Source organism: Panthera tigris, chromosome D1, assembly GCF_018350195.1.
Source record: "Panthera tigris isolate Pti1 chromosome D1, P.tigris_Pti1_mat1.1, whole genome shotgun sequence".
In the NCBI taxonomy this organism is placed as follows: Eukaryota; Metazoa; Chordata; class Mammalia; order Carnivora; family Felidae; genus Panthera; species Panthera tigris.
The window spans coordinates 42,888,147-42,913,001 of record NC_056669.1 but is presented as its reverse complement, the minus strand read 5'-3'; the positions used below and the strand labels follow the sequence as shown (position 1 = coordinate 42,913,001).

Sequence of the window (24,855 nt, the reverse complement as noted above, 5' to 3'; positions counted from 1 at the left end):
AATTTGTTACAAATTTGGGTCCTTCAAATGTTTTGTGTGGAACAATGCTAGACCTATTCTCAGGTTGGCTTAATCAACCTCTTCAATGGTGGGCCCAGAGGAGGCACCACCAGAGGGGGGAGCTCCACCACCAGGGAAACCTCCAGGCATTCCTCCAGGCATGCCTCCTGCACTCTGGTACAGCTTCATGATGATGGGATTGCAGAACTTCTCCAGCTCTTTCTGCTGATGTTCAAATTCTTTTTCTACAGTCTGGTTCTTATCCAGCCAGTTGATTATTTCATTACTCTTGTCCAGAATCTTCTGCTTGTCCTCATCATTGATTTTACCCTGAAGCTTTTCATCTTCAACAGTTGCTTTCATGTTGAATGCATAAGATTCAACTGAATTATTGGAGGACACCTTGTCTCACGGCTTCTCATCTTCAGCTTTGTACTTCTCAGCTTCCTGGACCATGCGCTCAATGTCTTCCTTGCTCAAGCGACCTTTGTCATTTGTGATGGTGATCTTGTTCTCTTTTCCTGTACTCTTATCCACAGCAGAGACATTGAGAATGCCATTAGCATCAATATCAAAGGTGACCTCAATCTGAGGAATGCCACGGGGGACAGGAGGTATGCCTGTGAGTTCAAACTTGCCAAGTAGGTTGTTACCCTTGGTCGTGGCTCGCTCACCTTCATAAACCTGAATGAGCACACCAGGCTGGTTGTCAGAATAGGTAGTTAAAGTCTGGGTCTGTTTGGTAGGAATGGTAGTATTGTGCTTGATGAGAACAGTCATGACTCCACCAGCAGTTTCAATGCCAAGAGAAAGGGGAGTGACATCCAACAGCAGCAAATCTTGAACATTTTCAGATTTGTCTCCAGAAAGGATGGCTGCCTGGACAGCTGTACCATAAGTGACAGCCTCATCAGGGTTGATGCTCTTATTCAGTTCCTTCCCATAGAAAAAGTCTTGTAGAAGTATTCCATTGGATATTCTTTTCTGCTTTGTCAAAGATTAGTTGGCCACACATTTGTGGGTCCATTTCTGGTTTCTCTATTCTGTTCCGTTGATCTGAGTGTCTGTTCTTGTGCCAGTACCATACTGTCTTGATGATTACAGCTTTGTAATACAGCTTGAAGTTTGGGATTGTGATGCCTCCTGCTTTGGTTTTCTTTTTCAAGATTGCTTTGGCTATTCGCAATCTTTTCTGGTTCCATACAAATTTTAGGATTGTTTGTTCTAGCTCTGTGAAGAATGCTTGTGTTATTTTGATAGGGATTGCATTGAATATGTAGATTCCTTTGGGTAGTACTTACATTTTAACAATATTTGTTCTTCCTATCCAGGAGCATAGAATATTTTTTTCATTTTTTGGTGTCTTCTTCAACTTCTTTCATAAGCTTTCTATAGTTTTCAGTGTATAGAATTTTCAACTCTTTGGTTAGATTTATTCCTAGGTATTTTATGGGTTTTGGTGCAATTGTAAATGGGATTGATTCCTTGATTTCTCTTTCTATTGGTTCATTATTGGTGTGCATTGATTTCTGTGCATTGATTTTATATCCTGTGACTTTGCTAAATTCATGGATGAGTTCTAGAAGTTTTTTGGTGGAATCGTTTGGGTTTTCTGTATAGAGCATCATGTCATCTGTGAAGAGTGAAAGTTTGACCTCTTCCTGACTGATTTGGATGCCTTTCATTTATTTGTGTTGTCTGATTGCTGAGTCTAAGACTTCCAATACTATGTTGAATAATAGTGGTGACAGTGGACATCCCTGTCTCATTCCGGACCTTAGGGGGAAAGCTCTCAGTTTTTCCCCATTGAGGATGATATTAGAGTTGGGTCTTTCATACATGGCTTTTATGAACTCGAGGTATGATCCTTCTATCCCTATTTTCTTGAGGGTTTTTATCAAGAAAGGATACTGTGTTTTGTCAAATGCTTTCTTTGCATCTATTGAAAGAATCATGTGGTTCTTGTACTTTCTTTTATTGATGTACTGTATCACATTAATTGTTTTGCGGATATTGAACCCAAACCTGCATCCCAGGTATAAATCCCACTTGGTCGTGGTGAATAATTTTTTAAAATGTATTATTGAATCCGGTTGGCTAGGATCTTGTTGAGGATTTTTGCATCCATGTTCATCAGAGAAATTGGTCTATAGTTCTCCTTTTTAGTGGGGTCTTTGTCTGGTTTTGGAGTCAAGGTAATGCTGGCTTCATAGAAAGAGTTTGGAAGTTTTCCTTCCATTTCTATTTTTTGGAACAGCTTCAAGAGAATAGATGTTAACTCTTCTTTAAAAGTTTGGTAGAATTCTCCTAGAAAGCCATCTGGTCCTGGACTCCTTTTTGGGGAGATTTTTGATTATTAATTCAATTTCCTTACTGGTTATGGGTCTGTTCAAATTTTCTATTTCTTCCTGTTTCATTTGTGATAGTTTATATGTTTCTAGGAATTTTTCCATTTCTTCCAGATTGTCCATTTTATTGGCATATAATTGCTCATAATATTTTCTTATTATTGTTGGTATTTCTGCTGTGTTCATTGTGATCTCTGTCCTCTCTCATTCTTGATTTTATTTATTTGGGTCCTTTCCTTTTTATTTTTGATCAAACTGGCTAGGGGTTTATCAATTTTGTTAATTCTTTGAAAGAATCAGCTTCTGGTTTCATTGATCTGTTCTACTGTTATTTTGGTTTCAATAGCATTTATTTCTACTCTAATTTTTATTATTTCCTGTCGTCTGCTGGTTTTGGGTTTTATTTGTTGTCCTTTTTCCAGCTCTTTAAAGTGTAAGGATAGGTTTTGTATATGAGAACTTTCTTCTTTAGGAAGGCTTGGATTGCCATATACTTCCCTCTTATAACCACCTTTGTTGAGTCCCAGAGGTTTTGGGCTGTGGTGGGTGATATCATTTTCCTTGCCTTCCATGTACTTTTTAATATCCTCTTTAACTTCTTGGTTAGCCCATTCATTCTTTAGTAGGATGGTCTTTAGTCTCCAAGTATTTTTTATCTTTCCACATTTTTTCTTGTGGTTGATTTTGAGTTCTATAGCATTATGGTCGGAAAATATGCACGGTGTGATCTTGATCTTTTTTACTTGTTGAGAGCTGATTTTTGCCCCAGTCTGTGATCTATTCTGGAGAACATTCCATGTGCACTGGAGAAGGATATGTATTCTGCTGCTTTAGGGTAAAATGTTCTGAATATATCTGTTAAGTCCGTCTGGTCCAGTGTGTCATTCAAAGCCATTGTTCCCTTGTTGATTTTCTGTTTAGATGATCTGTCCATTGTTGTAAGTGGGGTGTTGAAGTCCCCTACTATTGTGGTATTATCATCAGTGAATTTCTTTATGTTTGTAATTAATTGATTGATATATTTGAGTGCTTTCACATTTGGATCATAAATGTTTACAATTGTTAGGTCTTCTTGGTGGATAGACCCTTTAATTATGATATAATGCCCTTCTTAATCTCTTGCTACAGTCTTTATTTTAAAGTCTAGATTGTCTAATATAAGTATGGCTACTCTGATTTCTTTTGTCGACCATTAGCATGATAGATGGGTCTCCATCCCTTAATTTCAATCTGAAGGTGTCTTTAGGTCTAAAGTGGGTGTCTTGCAAACAGCATATAGATGGATCTTGTTTTCTTATCCATTTTGTTACCCTATGTCTTTTGATTGGAGCATATAGTCCATTGATGTTTAGAGTACTGAAAGATATGAATTTATTGCCATTATGTTGCCTATAGAGATGAGTTTCTGGTGGTGTTCTCTGTCCTTTATAGTCTTTGTTGCTTTTGGTCTTTTTTTTTTTTTTTTTCATCTTTTCTCCCCTCAAAGAGTCCCCCTTAAAATTTCTTGCAGGGCTGGTTTAGTGGTCACAAAGTCCTTTAGTTTTTTGTTTGTCTGGGAAGTTTTATCTCTCCTTCTATTTTGAATGATAGCCTTGCTGGATAAAGAATTCTTGGATGCATATTTTCCAATATACCACAGTGAATATATCCTGCCACTCTTAGAATTCTGGCCTGCCACGTTTCTGTGGATAGGTCTGCTGTAAACCTGATCTGTCTTCCCTTGTAAGTTAAGGACTTTTTTTCCCTTACTGCTTTCCTGATTCTTTCCTTGCCACAGTATTTTGTGAATTTGACTATGATATGCCTTGTTGGTGGTCGATTTTTGTTGAATCAGATGAGAGTTCTCTGTACTTCATGGATTTTGATGTCTGTCTTTCCCCAGGTTAGGAAAGTTTTCTGCTATGATTTGCTCACATAACCCTTCTGCCCCCTTTTCTCTCTCTTCTTCTTCTGGGATGTCTATGATTCTGATGTTGTTTCTTTTTAATGAGTCACTGATTTCTCCAATTCTTAAATTATGCTCTTTTGCCTTAGTCTCCCTCTTTTTTTCAGTTTCATATTTCTCCATAGGTTTGTCCTCTATATTGCTGATTCACAGCTCTGCCTCATCCATCCTTGCCACTGTGGCATCCATTTGAGATTGCAGTTCAGTTATAGCTGATATATATAGCTAATTTTATATATATATATATATAATTACATATATATAATTTATATATATAATTTATATATGATTTATATATATAATTTATATATGATTTATATATAATTTATATATTATATATAATTTATATATATAAATAATTATAAATATATATATAATTAGCTATATATATATATATAATTATTTTTTATTTCATCCTGACTACATTTTACTTCTTTTATCTCTGCAGAAAAGGATTCTAATCTATTTTCAACCCCAACTAGTATTCTTATTATTGTGATTCTAAATTCTGGTTCAGACATCTTGCTTTAAGTCCCTGGCTGGCTGTCATTTTTTCCTGTTCTTTCTTTTGGGGTTAATTGCTTCATTTCATCATTTCCTTCATTTCATCATTTTGAAGGAAGAAAAGGAATTAATAAGGTAAAAAATTAAAATTAACAAATAAAAAACAACACACAAAAAACCAAGTAAATGATGCTAGTTCCTAGTGTGTTTTGGTCTGCTTGCTGAAAAGAGCTTGATATATTAGAGAAAAAAAGGTAAAGATAAAAAAAGAAAAAAAGAAAAAAGAAAAAAAAGGAAAACGTTTGAAAATTTGAAAAAATAAATACAATGAAATAGAATAAAATAAAATGATGGAAGTAAAATAGAATTTGAGAATTTTACAAAAAATATAGTAGAAAAAAATTAAAGAAACATATTTAATAAAAATGAAAAATAAAAATGAATATTTTATCTTTCTGTATTCAAGAATAAGAAAAGAAAAAGAAAAAGAAAAAAATTGAATAGATGGACCAGCAAACAGACTGAAATACGATTGAAATTATATCAGTTTCCCCTAGAAGTCAAACTATGAAGCACTTTATAGTCCATAAACTAAGCAGGCAGAGAGACTTATGGTGTTCCTGAAGAACGAGTTTGGCCCAGTTGTGTGGGGCTCAGTGTAACGGCTCCATTCTCCACTAGATGGTGCTGTTAGCTTACTGGGGTGGATTGTTGTGGCACTTGTAGGTGTGTATACACATGTGCGGGGGTTGGGGGGTTGTGAAAATGGCATCACCTAGCTTACCCAGTCTCTAGTATCAGAATTCTGTTCTCCCTGACCAGTAATTGCGCACCCCTCCTTTGTCTCCAGCTTCTGTTCACTCCCTGCTTTTACACTGTCCATGACCAAGCCGTCAGGTTGCAGGTGGCACCTCCCTCCTGAGTTTTATCTCAGATAGGGCTGTTTCCCAACCCCTCACTTCTGAGGGACTGTGGCTTTGACCTGTTCTGTCCCTCTGGGGGAGGGTCTCACCGAGCAATGGCCAGGTGCTGGCCACACCCAGGAACATTCACGGGACTGTGCTGTTGCCGATGCCCAGAGACTGCAACTGGTTGCCAGCCCACCCCAGAAAATTTTCACACGATATTGCAGCAGCAGCATTTCAGGGATTATAGAAAATCACCACACACGTCTGGCACCAGGCTTCACCATAGTGAATGTGGTTGTTTTCCAGGGTCCGCTGGGACCTTTGCCTGTGGGGTGGCCACACAGCCTCTACCAAATGTCCTCCCAGCAGGGGAACTGCCTCTTCCTGTGTGGTCCAAGGACCCCTTGGACCTTGCTCTCTGCTCTTGGGTATTCACCCTTTCCACCAGAGCACCACGAGGTATCTAGCTGTGGAGTTGCAGACTCTGCGCTCCCCCTGTTTATAGAGTCTTAATTGAATTTAGACCCACTCCTTTCTCCTTTTTACTTTCTCTCTTTTTTTGTTCAGTCCCTTGTGTACTTTCTCTCCAGCTGCTTCTGGGCGGGGTGGGGGATGCTTTCCCATACTCCCCCTTCCCCCCACCACTCCATCTCCATCCTCTCTCCACAAGCAAAAACAGCTCCTTGCCCTCCGTGCCTCTCTCTCCCCTAGTTCACCTCTCCACACTGCACACCTGCCAAGTTCTGTGGTTCAGGTTGTGCAGATTGTTGTGTTAATCCTCAAATCAGTTTTCTAGGTGTGCAAGATGGTTTAGTGTTGATCTGGCTGTATTTCACAGACAAAAGAAGCAAAAAAAACTTCCATGCTTTTCCACCGTGTTGGCCCCTCCAAGTACCAAAAAATTTTTAAAGTTTATTTATGTATTTTGAGAGAGAGAGAAAGATCATGCACAAGGTGGGTTGGGGAAGGGAGAGAGATAGAGAGTGAGAGAATCCCAAGCAGGCTCTGCACTGTCAGCACAGAGGCTGATGCAGGACTTGAACTCACCTGAGCTCAAATTGTATGCTTAACCAACTGAGTCATCCAGGCAGCTAATTTTATGTGTCAAATTTTATCAAGCACACCTATGTATTATTCTTTTTTGAGTTGAAAATGTGACAACATCCTGCTTCTGTTTCCAAATTGGCAATGACATGGTGTGTCTGTTAAAGGACTTCAACTTTTATGCTCTGGAATCTGACTCATTAGGTTCAATAATTTTCATATCTCCCAGAGAGAGGGATAGGTAGCATTGGTGTTTATAAGAGAAAATGGCTGCTTCTACATCAGAAAACATTTCTGCTCTCAGCTCAACTCCTGATAGAGGTGTGTTTTGGTCAAATTTCCTCATATCTCTTTGATTTTGTATTGCCCGTTTGAATAGAATTTTAAAAATATCTATGTCTTTGAGGTCTATGATTTTATAAGATTTAACTTTCAGTCACCAAATACATATTGGTCTTTGAGACTTCTAAACCTTTTGAGCTGTTAGGGGCTCTGAAACCTATGAGCAAGCTCTTTTGTTAAGGTGGGGAGGGAGCTTAAATTCAACATCTCCTTACTTGAGAAAATCTGAAAGGAAATATTAGTGAGAAACAAAATATGAGCAGAAAATCTAAGGAAATCTGGGAGAGGAGGGGCATGTACTTTGAATATGGAAAGGTAACAATGTAACAGTAACAGTACTATGATTTCCTTCAATCCAATCATATTAGAAAGAAAAAGATCACTCCTTCACTCAGCATTTATCATGGCACTTGGAACTCTTCCTTTATGAGTCTTTCCCCTGACCTAAGTCCACTGCCAAAGGCATCTGGTAATCATGCATAACACTGCATTAGTCTAATCCTATGAAAAACAAAAATCACAGTTACAGAAAGAATGCAGCCTGCAAGAATCAAAAAGAATCAAGAAAAATCGTGTGATTTTTGTAGCCTTGTGCTTGGAAGATCTGTACACTTTTGGAGACCTAGGGTAGTCTAGAGATGCTCCTTATATGGAGGGAAGGGAACATTGCCTCATGAAGGTTCAGAGTAATCTGACACCCTTTCTCAATAAATTTGTACTAACATCATTCTTCAAATGACAGTAAGAACAAGCTGTAGAGGCTATTATTTTCTCTGGCATCCTATCCTTAAATACTGATATGTAATTCTGTATGTATCAACAAAAGTATCTTTTCCTAGAAAATGGGTACTAGACTATAGCTAATTTGTTCAAAATATTACCTATTCACTGGTATGCTTATATTTTCCAAAGCAAGTTTTCTATGGACTCTCTTTTATGTTACTCCCCCTTATATGTTCTAGATTTTAAACACCAGTTAGAATATCTAAACAATTTTAAAGATCTTATCCAATGTAATATATGTGTGCGTATATATATATATATATATATATATATGTATATATGTATATATGTATATATGTATATAAGATATGTATCCATATGTGTATATGTATATAGTTCCTAGTACAGTATTTCCGGGGGGGGAGTTTTTCTTTCAGGGTACATTTGTTGATGTCTGGAAATATTTTTGGTTGTCACAGCTGGAGGTCACTACTAGCATTAGTGGGTAGAAGTGTCACAGATTCTTCAAACATCCTAAAAGACAAAGGACAGCCCCACCAGAATGAATGATCCCATTGCCAATGTTGATAGTTCTGATTTGAAAAATCCGTGGCTGGAGGATTAATAATAACACTTTTAACCATCCAGTAACTGGAGACAACAGGCAATCAGTGGAAGTCATGCATAAATGGAAAGCTAAGAATGAAAATTAAATGCCATAGGCTTAAGGTTTCTCTAGGATTCCCTGATGTTATAGATGATTAATTTCAATTCCAATCTACGAGAGGACAATATTTTGACTTGGGATTATTGTCACTATGATTTGAGATGTCTGGCCTTTCAATGTGTAAATATATTTTCAATGCTACAAATAATACATCTGAGGGCATTCTTGGATTACTTCATTGCTTATTTCCTTATTAACAGTTTGTTCTGGGTACAGAGGGGTAGCCAGGATTGAGACAGACTTCATTCCCACCTGCTGAAGGCTATCGTCAGGGAAGGAGGCACAGAACAGATAGCTACAGGAATTGTAGCTACAATTTGGGTTATGGCTGTGAAGAAGAAAACAGGGGGAAGGACTAAGGGAATGGATAATGAAGGACAATCTAAGACTAGGGTGAGGAAGTGGCCTTGGAAGGCAGACTCCAAAGGAAATTAGGGTGTAGTGGGTGGAGATGCTAAAGTGGGAAGACTAGTGATAAATTCAAGTTACTAAATCCAGTGCGAGCAAGCAATAAACGTGGAATGAAGTAAGCAAGGAGCAGAAATTGAGGTTTTTTAGGTTTCAAAAAATATTGAGTGCATTTTCCTACCCGTTTCCCATTTTTTCCATTGGTTTGTTGGTATATAGCTTGTTTTTGTTAATACAATCTTCTCCTAAAGATCTCATTGTATGAACAGTTTTATTGTCTTCCTGCCAGTCCTATACTTTTGTGTTCTTCACTCCTCCCACAAATATGTTTATAAATTGTGTGGGCTAAGACTTCCATCCAATATTGGGTGGAAGCGGTGATAGTGACTATCTTTGTCCTTTTGTCTCGTTTTAAAGAGAATGCTTCCAGGAATTCCCCCATTTACAATGGCATTGCTTATATTCATATAAAGAGTATGCTTTCTCAGATTAAATATTTCCTTTTAACCATGACTCTCTCCCTAATATTTTTATTGTGACAACACGTTGCATTATTTTTTACTTTCTTTAGGTCCTAGTGATGTGTTTTTGGAGTGTTGGGGTTCAGAGCCAATGGCTAAGAAAGATTTCTTAAGACATCTTCGGTGCAAAAAGATGGTTTTATTAAAGTACGGAGACAGGACCTGTGGGCAGAAAGAGCTGTACTGAGGTTGTGACAGGTGATTGATTATACATTTTCAGGTAGGGAGGGGGTTAGGGATAGCGTAAGTCTTCAAGGTATTTTGGAAGCAAGGTTTCCATGACCTTGAGGGACTGTTAAGAAAGGTCATTTATGGGGCATTTATGGGACACCTGGATGGCTCAGTTGATGAAGCATCTGACTCTTGATTTTGGCTCATGATCTCAGTTTTCATGAGGTTGAGCCCCCCGTTGGCACTTCACAGTCTCTGTACTGACAGTGTGGAGCCTGCTTGGGATTCTCTCTCTCTCCCTCTCTCTGCTTCTCCCTCGCTCTCGCTCACTTGCTCAAAATAAAGAAATAAACTTTTTTTTTAAAGGAAGAAGTCATTTATTGCTTTTTTTTAAAATATGAAATTTATTGTCAAATTGGTTTCCATACAACACCCAGTGCTCATCCCAAAAGATGCCCTCCTCAATACCCATCACCCACCCTCCCCTCCCTCCCACCCCCCATCAACCCTCAGTTTATTTTCAGTTTTTAAGAGTCGCTTATGTTTTGGCTCTCCCCTCTCTAACCTCTTTTTTTTTTTCCTTCCCCTCCCCCGTGGACTTCTGTTAAGTTTCTCAGGATCCACATAAGAGTGAAAACATATGGTATCTGTCTTTCTCTGTATGACTTATTTATTTCATTTAGCATAATACTCTCCAGTTCCATCCACGTTGCTACAAAAGGCCATATTTCATTTTTCTCATTGCCACGTAGTATCCCATTGTGTATATAAACCAAAATTTCTTTATCCATTCGTCAGTTGATGGACATTTAGGCTCTTTTCATAACTTGGCTATTGTTGAGAGTGCTGCTATAAACATTGGGGTACAAGTGCCCCTATGCATCAGCACTCCTGTATCCCTTGGGTAAATTCTTAGCAGTGCTATTGCTGGGTCATAGGGTAGATCTATTTTTAATTTTTTGAGGAACCTCCACACTGTTTTCCAGAGCGGCTGCACCAGTTTGCATTCCCACCAACAGTGCAAGAGGGTTCCCATTTCTCCACATCCTCTCCAGCATCTATAGTCTCCTGATGTGTTCATTTTAGCCACTCTGACTGGCGTGAGGTGGTATCTGAGTGTGGTTTTGATTTGTATTTACCTGATGAGGAGCGACGCTGAGCATCTTTTCATGTGCCTGTTGGCCATCTGGATGTTTTCTTTAGAGAAGTATCTATTCATGTTTTCTGCCCATTTCTTCACTGGATTATTTGTTTTTTGGGTGTGGAGTTTGGTGAGCTCTTTATAGATTTTGGATACTAGCCTTTTGTTCTATATGTCATTTGCAAATATCTTTTCCCATTCCGTTGGTTGTCTTTTAGTTTTGTTGACTGTTTCCTTTGCTTTTTATCTTCATGAGGTCCCAATAGTTCATTTTTGCTTTTAATTCCCTTGCCCTTGGGGATGTGTCAAGTAAGAAATTTATTGCTTTTTAATAAAAACTCAGTCATGAGACCTGTGAGATGTATATCAGGGGACCATAAGCTTGGCGTATGATTGCTAACATATATCTTGGGGGGTGGGTGGTGATGGGGAGAGATAAATGAAGTTTCCAAAGGAATTTTTACATGTTAAAGTAGACTTCCAAGATTGCAGCAGTTGGGATAATGTTAAGCTAAGATTGCCTTTTGCCCTGAGCAAAGTGTCATTGTCCAGGCAGCTGAGGTCCCAAAGGAAGCTCACTCTCAAGGACTTGTCAATGAGCTGTAAGTTGTAAGGAAATTTAATTTTTCATTTGCCTTTGTTTTACACATCATTCTCCCCTGCACAATTTTGACCCTTAAATCTTCAAGGTTGCTGAGGGTGGAAGGTCTCTTTTTATGTAACTTTTTCCTGGTAATGAGAGGCATAGAGATGTCCCTAATTATGGGTCAACGTTTGTCAGTGGGGGCTTATACATGTAGGAGTTATGAAAGGCAGAAGCAGTTGAATCCCAGGGAGACTGAATGTATGGATCTTCCCGAGTAGAAAGCATTCTCTGTCAGTTTGAAGTTATGGCAGTGAAGGAGTCTCGGCACCAAGGGAGAGACATAGGAGAAAACAGCAAAACATAATTAGAATAAGAAAAAGAAAAGCCCAAATACAAGTCCTTTGATAGTTGACAAAAATCCTCTTCCAGTCCAGGAGTTTAACAAATCAGTAAAGGAAAGAGAGGGGTGGTTTAGAGCTCTGATTTGAGTATTCATGTCGGATAGAAACCCAGAATTATTTCTGTGCTTGTCTGGAATGTACACACAGCATTCTGTGTTTATGAGGGCAAGTTCCACCTTATGCTGCAGCTAAAGCATCTAATGCCATTCCATTTTGTAAAACTGCTTTATGCATTTGTGTTACTTAGTGTTTATTAGGGAGATGTTATTTTGAGTGTCATCTAGGCCTTTGTGTACGAATGAAGAGCTTCCTGTGCCAAACAACATCCTCTAATCCCAAAGAGGGAACAAAGATAGATGCTAGGTGGTCATGCCAACGAAACACAGAACATGTCCATCGTTGTTTTAAGTGTGGAAGGTTGGCTGGCTGATAATGGTTTTAATAATGCGTCTGTGCATCCAGGCAAAACCCAGAGGACAGCAGCCTATCCAGCCAGGGGGAGCTATAGCCACAAGTAAGAGCTGCATAGCCATTGGATCCCCTTAGGAGCCAGTCAATTCTGTGCCTCCTTCACTGCAGTCAGGAGATTGAAGGCCATTGGTTTTGGAGGGCCTCCTTTCCAGGGGATTTTGGATGCCAGGCTGAATGCAAATAGTCATTAATTTTTAAGGCCCTATCTATTTGCTGAGTTATGTTTACAATAAAAAGATGGTCCATTGTCATTCTGTAGGGACCAAGGGAGACCAAATCTAGGGACAATTTTTCTTAGCAGGTTTTTGTCACCTCAGTGGCCTTTTGGCTCAAATAAGTGAACTGGTATAAATCCTCTATTACCTTCCATTGGTTATTTTTTGGGTATAAAGATTTTCCCCTCATTATTAACAAGTCAGTCCTGTTCATTTTTTAATATCCTCATTCCTGCACTATGTGAATTTTGTGGTCTGAATAGACTGGAGTTATGGACTTTATTGGAGTTAAAACTGGTATAAGACTTAATATTTGCTATTTTGTGCTGTCTTCTGGGCTGCACAGTCTATAAAATATTGTTTCCTTCATAGTCTAAGGTCATATTCTTTTGATGTCCTTTGAGGTGAATTATAGCTACCTCCTTAATTTGGTGTACAGCCACAAGAAGAGTGATAATTTTGGACCCATATTTGATTGGAGTGTTCAGGCTTGATGATAATCCCCTTTGCTTCCAAATTACCTCCTGGGCATGGAGGACTGGAAAGGCATATTTAGAGTCAGTACAGATATTAATTTTGAGGTCCTTTGCCAATTGTAAAGCACGAGTGGGTGTTATTAAGTCTGCTTTTGTGGGAGATATATTTTCTGGGAGGGCTTTGGCCTCAACTGTCTGAGTTAGACTGACTTTGGCATACCCAGAATTTCTAATCCCCTTTCGCCTAAACTACTGCCATCAGTAAACCAACTGTCATCTGCATTTTTAATAGGGGAGTCTTTTTAGTTTGATCGCCTAGAATAAACAAGATCAGTAATCTCTGAGCAGTTATGTTCTAACATGGAATAATGATGGTCAGCCCCAGGCACAAGGGTAGCTGGACTTAAAGTTTGACAGTTTAATTTTTAAATCAGGCATATATATAGGCATAGCCTGCTATTTAATAAGTTGGCCTCCTATCATCCATTGGTGGCCTTTAGTCTCTAAGACACTTTGGAACAGATGTGAACTCTTTATTGTCAGGGACTGTCCCATAGAAACTTTTGAAGCTTCTTCTACCGGGGGAGGGGCCTGTTATACACTTGGCTAAGGCCTATATTTGCAATTGTACATCAATAGAGGTAGTTCGTGGGACAAATATGGCTAAGAGATAAAACCATCAAGAAGACCTCATTTTCGAGGCCTGATGCTAACAATATCCTAATTACAAGGAATCACTAGCAAATCACTTGTCTCGAGAGACAAGGGCATCCCCAAGGCATCATTCCATCCAGTTATAAGGAAAGTGGGGTCACCCATTATCTCCACAAGTCCATAGTTAACCCGGTGGAGTAGGGTATGCTCTGGCTTTTAAGGAACAAATTTATCATTCCAGCCACATAAAATTGGTCAAGGTGATAGTTGAATTATACAATTGTTGGAGAATGCATCTCATTTTCCAGCTGTTCAAATAATCATATGTCCATAGGTCCTGTTAGTATCCCCACAGAATAACAAGCATGAAGATTGTCTATATATGAGCCTTTGTAGCAATTTCTCTGAAGTTGACCTCAAGTTGTCTAGCTTAGGCAAACAAGAAACACTCAAAGATAATCAGAACTAGAATTTAACATTGGCAAAGGTGTGTTATTGAACCATAATTTTTCTCTCTATAAACACCATTATCTCCAGTGGTAGTCAAATCAAGACTAATTCGTTTGTAAAATAAGTCCAGTTTTAGCAAACTTGGCCTAATTATTTACATAAGCTCAGCAAGAACACTGATTGGCCATATAGATCTTTTAAAATTTGCTTTGCTGGAATTTTTCATAAGGAATCTAGATTTAACTTTTAGTAGCTTCTCTAGGCCAGAAACCAAGCCAAGTACTTGCCACCAGACATGTCTGCAGTACCCGTAGATTTGGGCAAATTCCTCTTCACAAGGTCCCCATGATATCCAGACCTGCCAGGAAGTGACATTCTTTACTCACTTGGCATGGCTACTGGGTAAGCAACATAACAGGCCAACAATGGGGTTTTATGGCTCCATTTCATAAAGCCAACCTCAATTCCTTAAAGCTATCTGGTCATATCTGGGTCTATGCATGTCTCTCTCAACTATGACATTACAGTCAAAGCCTTGGTAAAATAGTCCGTGTTTCCAGTGGTGTCCTGTTGCAAAGAGAACTGGTTATTATTAACTTATGCAAATAACTGTGATTGCCATGGAAGAATACTCACTGAGACTTTTTGAATTTCAAAGCATTCAGGTAGAGAGAAAAGTTAAATGCTTCAGTTTGTTCACAAATATTTTGTCACATTTTTATAAGTCTTAGATATCCTAAGAGAAATTTCCTTAATCTGGATGAACAAACATTATAGAACCAGCAATGTTTCCAACAAAAGTCACAAAACTATAATCATCTTCTGCAGTTCATTTAGTTCCATGTTACTAATTCCTGCTCAGTTTGAATGCAGCTTTTAGTTAGTTCTGGAAACTCTTACCCATTTCAGTTTTATGATCTTAAACATAAAAATAACTATAAATGACAAATAACTCAGAAATGGAGATAAGAAAGTTCATTATGATGCAGTTGACAAGGAAATTCAGTTATTTCTGTGACATTTAACGTTTTATTTATTTAAAGTTTATTTCAAGAGAGACACACTGCATGCAATCAAGGGAGGGGCAGAGACATAGGGGGACAGAGCATCCAAAACGAGCTCTGTGCTAACAGTGGAGATCCCCATGTGGTGCTTGAATTCATTAACTGTGAGATTATGACCTGAGCTGAGGTCAGACACTTAACTGACTGAGCCACTCAGGAGCCTCTCTGACATAAAACATTTTAATAATCAGAATAGAGTGATGACCTTATACAAGAACATAACATACCAAATAAATAAGCCTAATTAGTCAGAGACTTCATTTACAATTTAAATCTTGGGGAAGTTTGTTAAAACCTTGGAAAGTTTTAAAACACATGCCTAAATAGGATTACAGATCATTAAAGACCTGATAACGTCACACCATAGAAACTGGTTTTTCTGGTCAAAGAAAACACAATTTTGTTTACATTTTCTTGTCAAGAGCAGACCAATGATCCAAGAGCAGATCCAATGATCCAAAGCAGAATTTTGAGCTCTTAGAAACCTTAATCTCCAATGAAAACTAAGTAGTAACCAATTGTGAACTGTTAAACCAGAATTCTTTGGAAGGCAAATTTGTGAATCAATTAAGCACAAAGCATGTTTTCCAATAGACCCAAATATCCTTAGTTTCTTTACAATAAGTCAAAACTGCAAACCTATGTTCAGTAATCAATGCTTTAGCACTTTATCACATTTGGAAAAGACCTAGAGGTCCAACTAATTCAATCCAATTTATTATCCAAGCAAAACTTTAAAGTTTCAGGTTACCAAAGACTATCTTAACAATCACCCATGAAAAATTTGAGAGAGGCAAAATTAGCCATTATTTTAAGTCATCATTTTGCTGACAAATAGCAAAAAAGATAACATGAGCTTATTTGACCTTCAGCAAACCTTGGTAGAATAAATGTTTCATTTAGATTAAATACCAAGATAGAATTCTTGAAGACATCTTTGGTGCAAAAAGTGATTTTATTACGGCATGAGGATAGGACCTGTGGGTAGAAAGAGCTGCACTGGGGTTGTGCAGAGTGACTGATTATATACTGTGGAGTTGGGGGAGGTAAAGTCAAAAGGAAGTTTCTTTTTTTTTAATTTTTTTTAACGTTTATTTATTTTTGAGACAGAGAGAGACAGAGCATGAACGGGGGTGGGGGGGCAGAGAGAGAGGGAGACACAGAATCGGAAGCAGGCTCCAGGCTCTGAGCCATCAGCCCTGAGATCGTGACCTGAGCTGAAGTCGGACGCTTAACCGACTGAGCCACCCAGGCGCCCCTAAAGGAAGTTTCTTAAAGGGATTTCCATATGCTAAAAAAGATTCACAGATTACTGGAGGCATAGCTATTGTCAGGCTAATGTTGTTTTTCCCTCTAGCAAAGCATTATCATTAAGACAGAGAATTTCTGGAGATTAGGCTATTGATAAGATTGCCATTTTCTTGTAATATTACTAAAATATTTGTAAACTGATGGAGATTCTATCAGTTTAACCCTTTGTTTTCTGTCCTTTCTTTTTTTCTTGGGCAGCAAAGAATGCCTGAGAAATGTCACAAATATCCCACCTGGGGGAAGGGGGTTGTGCTAGCTTATGCTTGGCCCTCAGCTTGCCTTATGGTCCCTCATCAAATCTGTTCCCATGTCAGTTTTACCTGGGGCACCTGTGAGGAAATCTGAAGTGTACAGTGTAAGTCCAAGAGGGTGTTTTTTGCTCCTTGACGGCAAGGGTAGAAGGAAGAGTCAATGGCACCAGTTACCAAGGATAGTATAGTAACTGGTTATAGGCCACACCAAAGGTGGTACAGAAAGAGGAGGAAAGAGAGGGGGAGGCAAAAGAGGCGAGGTGCCTCCAGAAGGCAGAGAAAGAGGGTTCCTGGTTCTAAACCTCACTGCTTGAACAGAGGAGCAGATGCCATTTTGTTTTTTTCCACAAAATTGGAAATACGCAGTCCATGTTGAGCCAGAGAAAACAGGGAATTCTCCAAAACAAAGGGAGTCTCAGCAGCTGCTTCATAATGTTGGCTAAAGTCCCTGTCCAAGGGAGACTAACCTCAGTTGGCTCCAGTTATAGCCATTCACCCAGGAAATGAATGAGGGAGAAGCCCCCACATCTATTAGAAGGAGCAACAGTGAGAGAGTCAACATCCTTTTTTGCTAGGAATGGCCTGTGTTTCCTCCAGCAACCTGGCTTCTATCAGGAGGAGGCCTATTTAGATAATTATCATCCAATATATCAGGGGGGGGAGTTTACTGGTATGGTTACTGACCAAATATGTTCTGCAAGAGGCCCTTAGTTCCAGGTCCTGACTTACAGGCCTGAAGGCCTGGACCTAGGGAACCACCATCCATTTGCCCTGTTCCCTACAGAAGAGATCCATTGATAGATCTTACAGAGGTCATGCAGTGTTGCAGAATATCAGTCTTTTTTTAAATTTTGCAATCTGAATTGTTTCCAGCGGGTTAAAAGACATTCCAAGGATGAGTACTCGAGAAATGAAGAAGAGAAGGTCCATTACCAAAAATCCCCTCCCCCCAACTCCTGGGTGGTGTTCTGGCCTTCTGGAGGCACCTCGCCTCATGCAAGATAGGAGCAGAGGTTCTGTGTGTCAAAAATGACCAAAGGTGTCCCTTGGATGAAAATCACTATTGATCACATTCTGCCATAAAGGCTCCATAGGAGGGATGCTAGAGTCCCCCCAAACTTCCCCATGGCATCCTAGGCCTGGTGGGTGCCTGGTGAATGGAGTGAAATACCATTCGGTTCGTGTCTAAGCCTTCCCATGAAAGCCTCACTATTGCCTTGCTGTGAAGGTTATGCTGTTTTTTAACACATGGAAAACACTAGAAAAGTTTTACAAGGAGAAATTACTCAATTTTGTAGGGGACATTGACAGAAAACAGTAAAGATAGAAATCCATTTTGGTCTAAGTGACATTCCAGCACATGTAGTCTTTACAGCCAACTCCTTAGGAAACATTTCCCATTTGGGTTTTAATTGAATCAGATACTGGTTTTGGCTGGCTCCCAGTGGAGGTCTCTTGGCCAGAAGTAGCTAGACCAGAGATGTGGAGGTGATCACATTAGACCAATCAGGAGGACACATCACACAGGAGTCTTAAGATTGGCAGCTATGCTGGTGACCTAGGTGGCTGTCCCATGCCCAAGACAGACAACATTGTATAAGGACAGGAATAAAGAGAGGACATCAAGTTTCTGGATATTATTACCATTCCAGCCATGGAACTAACTTCCAGCCAACAGGCAGCCTTTCCTTTCTGTAGAGTAGCCAGGGCTAGAGGACTGCAGCCTGAGCAATGGACATGAAAGTGTTCCAAGAAGACCATAGTCCTTGAAAAGCCCCTGAAATGAAAGTAAAGGAAGAGAAGAGAAAGCACTCACCAAGTTTGCACCAAGGCTCAGAGTCCAAATGAGAAGGCTCAACCCGACATTAGAACACCAAATGATATTGTTGGAGTGTTGGAGTTCAGGGTTGACAGCCAAAAAAGAATTCTTGAGACATCTTTGGCGTGAAAAGGTAGTTTTATTAAAGCAGAGGACAGGACTCATAGGCAGAAAGAGCTGCACTGGGGTTGTGATGGGTGACTGATTATATACCTTCAGGTTTGGAGGTGGGTAGGGATAGCTTAAGTCTCTAAGGTATTTTAGAAGCAAGGTTTCCAGGATCTGGAGGGGCAAGTTGCTGTTAGGAAAGGGTCATTTATTACTGTTTAGGAAAAGCTCATTCATGAGACCTGTCAGACATATATCAGGGGGCCATAAGCTTGGAGTATGATTGCCAACATGTATCTTTGGACAGGGGGGGTAGAGATAAAAGAAGTTTCTGAAGGAATTTTTATATGTTCAAGTAGACTTACGGAATCCTGGGGTCAGGATAATGTTAAGCTAAGATTCCCTTTTGCTCTTAGCAAAGTGTCATCATTGAGGCAGCTGAGCTCCCAGGGGAAGGTTACTCTTTCTGTCCAAGGACTTGTCAATGGGCTCTAAGTTGAAAGGAAATTTAATTTCCCATTTTCCTTGTTTCCAACATCACTAGAAAATGACCAGCCTGTGTTTGACAATAATGTGATTTGGTGTCTGATAATAAGCTTAATCTCATTAACTGAGTCCTTCAATTCCCTGACGTCCTTGCTGAACTTCCTGTGCACTTGACTTATCCATAGCTGAGATAAATGTTTCCTGCTTCATGTAAATGTGTATATGTCAATGATCTCCAATGTTTCTTTTAATTCTGAAGCTCCCAGTTGTCTAAATATTTAGATTTAGTACATATTATTGAACTGTTTTTTTTTTTTTCATTTTTGAGACAGACAGAGGCAGCCTGAGTGGGGGAGAGCCAGAGAGAGGGAGAGAGAGAGAGAGAGAGAGAGAGAGAGAGAGAATCCTAAGCAGGCTTCGCACTGTCAGCACAGTGCCCAACACAGGGCTTGAAATCCTGAAACCATGAGATCATGACCTGAGCCCAAACCAAGAGTTGGACTCTTAACTGACTGAGCCACCCAGGCACCCCTGAATTGGATTTTTTTTTTATTGTATATTGTCCCTCCAAACACACTGGAACTTTTCACTTAACTTTTTGTCTGAGAGCAAGCCAAGGTTTCTTTCACTGAGTGTTTTCTATTATTTCATTTTTTATTTTTTTATGATTATTTATCTTTGAGAAAGAGAGACAGAGTACAAGCAGGGGAGGGGCAGAGAGAGAGGGAGACGGAGAAAATGAAGCAGGCTTCAGGTTCTGAGCTGTCAGCACAGAGCCCAACGCAGGGCTCAAACTCACGAACCATGAGATCATGGCCTGAGCCAAAGTCAGATGTTCAACTGACTGAATCACCCAGGCACCCCTCTATTATTTCATTTTCAAACTTCTCCTGTCATTATTTACTAGTGTCTCTTCTAAATAATAGCCCCCATTTATCCTCTTTTTGTCTAAGATGAAATATGTATTTCATAACTGGTAAACTGAATCCATTGATGTTAATTCCAATTAACATAAGCCTTTTCAGATTGACTGCCCTCACTTAGTAATCTGTGTTTAAAGTCTCTGTCTACTGCCTGCTTGGCAGCGCATTTCATTTACTGTTAAATAATAATGCTAATCCATTCGTGGTAGTCATTGATTTTAGGTGTGAAATCACAGGAAAGTATTTGAAGATATTTTCAGAGAACAGCTTTATTGTGTTAATCTAATCATTAGGGACAGCCTTCTCAGGACATCACAAAGAAATCCAGCGTCTTAGGGCTTTCTGAAGAAATGGGTGTGGGAATTTGTATTAAAAAAAAGATTGTAATCACTAGAAAGTTTACCAAAAAGTCATTCTTAAAAGAAACATTTTTCCAATTTTAATGGCCTTTTCAGATTCTTCAGATCAGGGTACTGTGAATCACAACAGCCTGTTGTCCTTCAGGGAGGCACAGCCTAAAGTGGCAAGACATGTGATGCCAACAAGGTTATTTCATTTTTTTTTTACTTTATTTTATTTTATTTTATTTTATTTTATTTTATTTTATTTATTTTTGCTTTAAATATTTATTTTTGTTTCAAATATTTATTTATTTTTGAGAGAGAAAGAGAGAGAGAGCATGAGCGGGTGGGGGAGGGGTTGGAAGAGAGGGGGGCAGATGATCCAAAGTGGGCTGCACAATGACAGCAGTGAGCCCAATGCAGGGCTTGAACTCTTCATCATGAGATCATGACCTGAGCCAAAGTCGGATGCTCAATTGACTGAGCCACCCAAGCACACCTATTTTATTTTCAAGGTTATTTATTTGTTTTGAGAGAGAGAGAGAGAGAGAGCAGGGGAGGGGCAGAGGTTGAAAGAGAGAGAGAGAGAGAGAGAGGATCCCAAGGAGGCTCCACACTTTCAGCACAGAGCCTGACTTGGGGCTCAATCTCACTACCTGTGAGATCATGACCTGAGCCAAAATCAAGAGTCAAATGCTTAACCAACTGAGCCACTCAGGAGCCCCAAAAGGGTCCTTTTAGAACAAAGTTTGCTGCAATAATTTTCAAAGCCCGTCTGGCAAGCACCAAAGTTAAATAAATAATAAAAATTTACTCACAACCACTTACAAATGTTCTGTCATCTAGAATCAGTGTCTGCTGCACATCTCCAGCATATTAAAAGCTTGCCTAAATGCCACTAGTTTAATTAATATTTTGAACAGAATTATTTGTGTTTTACTAATTCCAAGCACTGATTTTCATAGCATTTGCTTACTGTTTGCCATATGCTCCATTTCTTACCCTATGTTCTACTTGCACTCTAGATTGTGAGATTTGGGAAGTGGACTATCCAGGCATTTTCGGTTTGTTCGTTTGATTGATTTTTTTTATATTCCCTGAAAAATACCCTTCTCTCAATCACAAAATGTCATTTATCGTGGCATGTCTTGTTCTCTCCAATTTACTACCTACAAATGAAGTTTTAAAAGCCTTCTAAAAAAAATGCTAAGAGATCACAGTTTCTACTGAAGGCCATGCTTTGAAGGAAACACACATGAGATTTCCTGATTTATTTATTTATTTTTACTCTGGACAGTTTCATACTATTGAACTTTATCTACTTTCAAATAACTTGTTTCTTGAATCTCACTCATATGTGGAATTTAAGAAACAAGACAAACAAGCAAAGGGAGGAAAGAAAAGAGAGAGAGACGCAAACAAGAAACAGACTCTTCAGTATAGAGAATAAACTGATGGTTACCAGAGAGGGGGTGGGTGGGGGACGGGTCAAATTGGTGAATTTCTGGTTCTCCGATAAATTTATGTTGACATTTTAAGAAATGCAGAATTTCTTTTCCAAGGGTGCTGCATAGAAGCCATCCTGCACCCCTCCTAAGGCACTGGGGCCACATAGGCAAAAGGGCCTACATTTCCCTCCTCTCTCTTCTCCCCAGCATAGACTTCAAGAAGCCACAGCAACAGATCCACAGCCTGAACTTCCATCCCTGTGCTTTCCGAGGTATACTCTAAAAGCATATTATTAATGAATATTGGCCTAAGTTAGAGGTTCTCAGACATCAATTACATTAAATCAGCACCAACACCAGCATCTTCCAAATTGTTAGACAGGCAAACTCTCCAGCCACACCCCAGACCTACTGAATCAAGAATCTCTGTGATGGAGACCCAGAAGTCTGTGTTCTAACAAGCCCTGCAGGTGATTCTGATCCACCTCCTAGGTTAAAGCAGTCTTGATGGTAATTGCCGAGAAGGGTTCTTGCTCAGAAAGGAAACAGCACAGATGAGAAGGGAAGCTTCTCTTGCCCTCTCCCACCCAAATCCTCCTCTTCCTGAACCTGGACAGTTTAGGTAGAGATACAGAACATTGGTTCTGGGTGGTGGGGGCAGACAAGAACAGGCAAGGGAGCTTCCCGGAGGAGAAGACCGACAAGAAGGTGAGAAAAGTTGAGTTGTGTGACACAAGATTACCTTGCTTCTGGTTACTATTTGCTTCTCTTTCTGTGTAGTTTTCCTGAAGCCTTTAATCAAACTTCTAGCCTCATCTCCACCCCCTGTTTGAAAAGAAATGGGACCAACTTCAATAAGCATATTAATGTGGAACACACACACCCATAGTCACCTCAGTGGTGACAGTGGTGATCCTGAACGCCTTCAAAGAATAGAACCAGAGAACCACCTTCTGCACCTGGAGACCTGCCTCCAGAACACCTTGCCAGGTTCTGAGTTTCATTTCTGCTAATGAAGGAGGCTTCATATTAGTCCCGCAAAGGTCTATGAATACTGTAGAGACAGCGGTCTACCTTCTGTCTCCTAACACAACTGTGCACACATATTTTTGCTACTTGCAAAAAGTTCATAAAACGTGCAACAAGAGGAAATCACATTAAATCACAGTAACCTATAATACAGAAAGTTTTTAATAATTTTGTTAATATTTGGAAGTAACTTTTTACATTTTGTGATCCATTGAGAGGAAATGTTATTAAGGAAATTAACCAAATAATTGGGATTGGTTGGTAAGACTGTTTTTATATATATTGAGAGGGACTGAGGGGCACAGAGAGTGAGAGAATATCCCCATGCTGTGAAATCGGTTGCACTTTTTTGCTAGCCTCCTTGGGAAAATGCAGAATGACAAAAATTTCTAGGGGATAAATAGTGTTTTGAAATATATTTCACTATTCCCTAATCACAGCAGTGTGTATTTCCTCTTGAAAAAGTCTGAAAGTGAGTGTGTGAGTGTGCGCATGCACATGAGAAGGAGAGAGAACAAAGGCAGATACTCCCATCCCTCCCTAAAGATTTGTAATTTTTGAGGAGTTCTTGAACCTGGAGAAAAAAGGCAAGAAAAAGGCCATGTTTTTCAAGGCTGAATGAGATCCAGGGTTCTCTCTTTCTTACCTTTCATCATTGTGAGAAGCTGATTTGAAGTAAAGGCTAGGCTAAGCAGAAGTGAATATTGAAGAAAACTGTCCCTTAGTGGCTTTAAGAGGAACAGTACAGATGGTTATTTTGACTGTTACCTTTCACAGCTTTGGTTTGTATAAATCAGTTGCTATAAGGGAGGCAATTCATCCCATTTCCTTTTGTTGCCGTTCCCTCCCTGCTTTTGAGAGGCTACTACTTCTCTCTGAGGGACAGAGGAGAGAAGTTCCCTCCCTAGAACCTTTGACCCTAGGAGGTTGCTTAAATGCCTATTTTCAGGAAAACTAAGATGGAGCCTGAGGGTGTATGATTAGTACTCCACTTAGGAATATTACACTCATGCTGTGGGGGCCGCATCTCCCAGAAAACGAGGAAGGGGGGGCAGGAACCTATGAGGAGCTCTGTTCTGTATGTCAGGTGCTTGCTCTCAAAGCTGGAACAGGGACTAATCTACATCCAGACCTCCCTAATCTAGGGAGCTATATTCCAAGGCACCTGATGAGCTATGGCTTCACAAAACAATGGGAACATTGAGTCCTGGATGTGTGCTTAGCTGGGTGCTTGGTGATAAAGAGGATCCCAGGACTCATGAACTCACTTCTCCATGCTTTACGATGCCTAGAGTCCTCAGACAGCCCCATTAATTTTCCCGTCCTTCTGTGGCTCCACTATGAACCTGACAGGAGTTCCTGGTCTCAACTATATCTAAAGGCAGCTGACACCCTCTGTGACTCTGTTTAAAGGAGCCACAGGAAAGCTCCAGAGCATGAGGGAGCAATTATGGATTCATTCTAGGGGTTGTGGGAGCCCAAGGTAGCATTGTGCCTCAACCCCCACATTGAGAGGTAAATGAAAGAGGTCACACTGTCTAAACCCCAGCTTTCAGACTGTGAGTTTGTTAGCTGAGACCTCTGGCCATTCTCTGCTGTGATTTTTGCCAGGTTGGGGTGCTGCAGGTAGTGACACTTGAGACGTGTTACTATTGTGGGACATGACCATGGTGGGGGGGGGGCATGTCTTGGAACCCTGAGTGTGAGAAACATATGAAATCTCCACCCTGGATTATATCCAATGTGTCTGTTTTCCAACATCAGTTTTCCCTTACCAATTTTAAAGTTAAAAAACCTTGTAGGGTTTTTCCTGGCTCTTTCACCTATTACTGTCTCAAACGTGGATTTTCTCTCAATCTTATGCTAGATTTTTATTGTTCCCTACTTAAGTCTCTACTTTTCCTCTCATCCCTCTCTTTTTGCCCTTCTCTCAGATGCTCCCTCTCTCTTTTGTTGTCATCCTGTTCATGTACTTAACAACAGTGCTAGTGAACACTTGTGCAAGGCCCTGGTCCAGTTTCTCCCCCAAGACAGACACTT

At 39.7% G+C, this 24,855-nt stretch overlaps 1 protein-coding gene across 1 annotated transcript; it reads right to left on the bottom strand.

Annotated features, from left to right (window-relative positions):
- Window positions 1-5: 5 nt before the first annotated feature.
- Window positions 6-22,814, bottom strand: LOC102953201 (heat shock cognate 71 kDa protein-like). Its single transcript, XM_042959602.1, is given in 3 exon segments — window positions 6-984; window positions 22,529-22,611; window positions 22,670-22,814. Coding segments are annotated over 3 exon segments (1,143 nt in total). The 3' UTR covers window positions 6-69.
- Window positions 22,815-24,855: the final 2,041 nt, after the last annotated feature.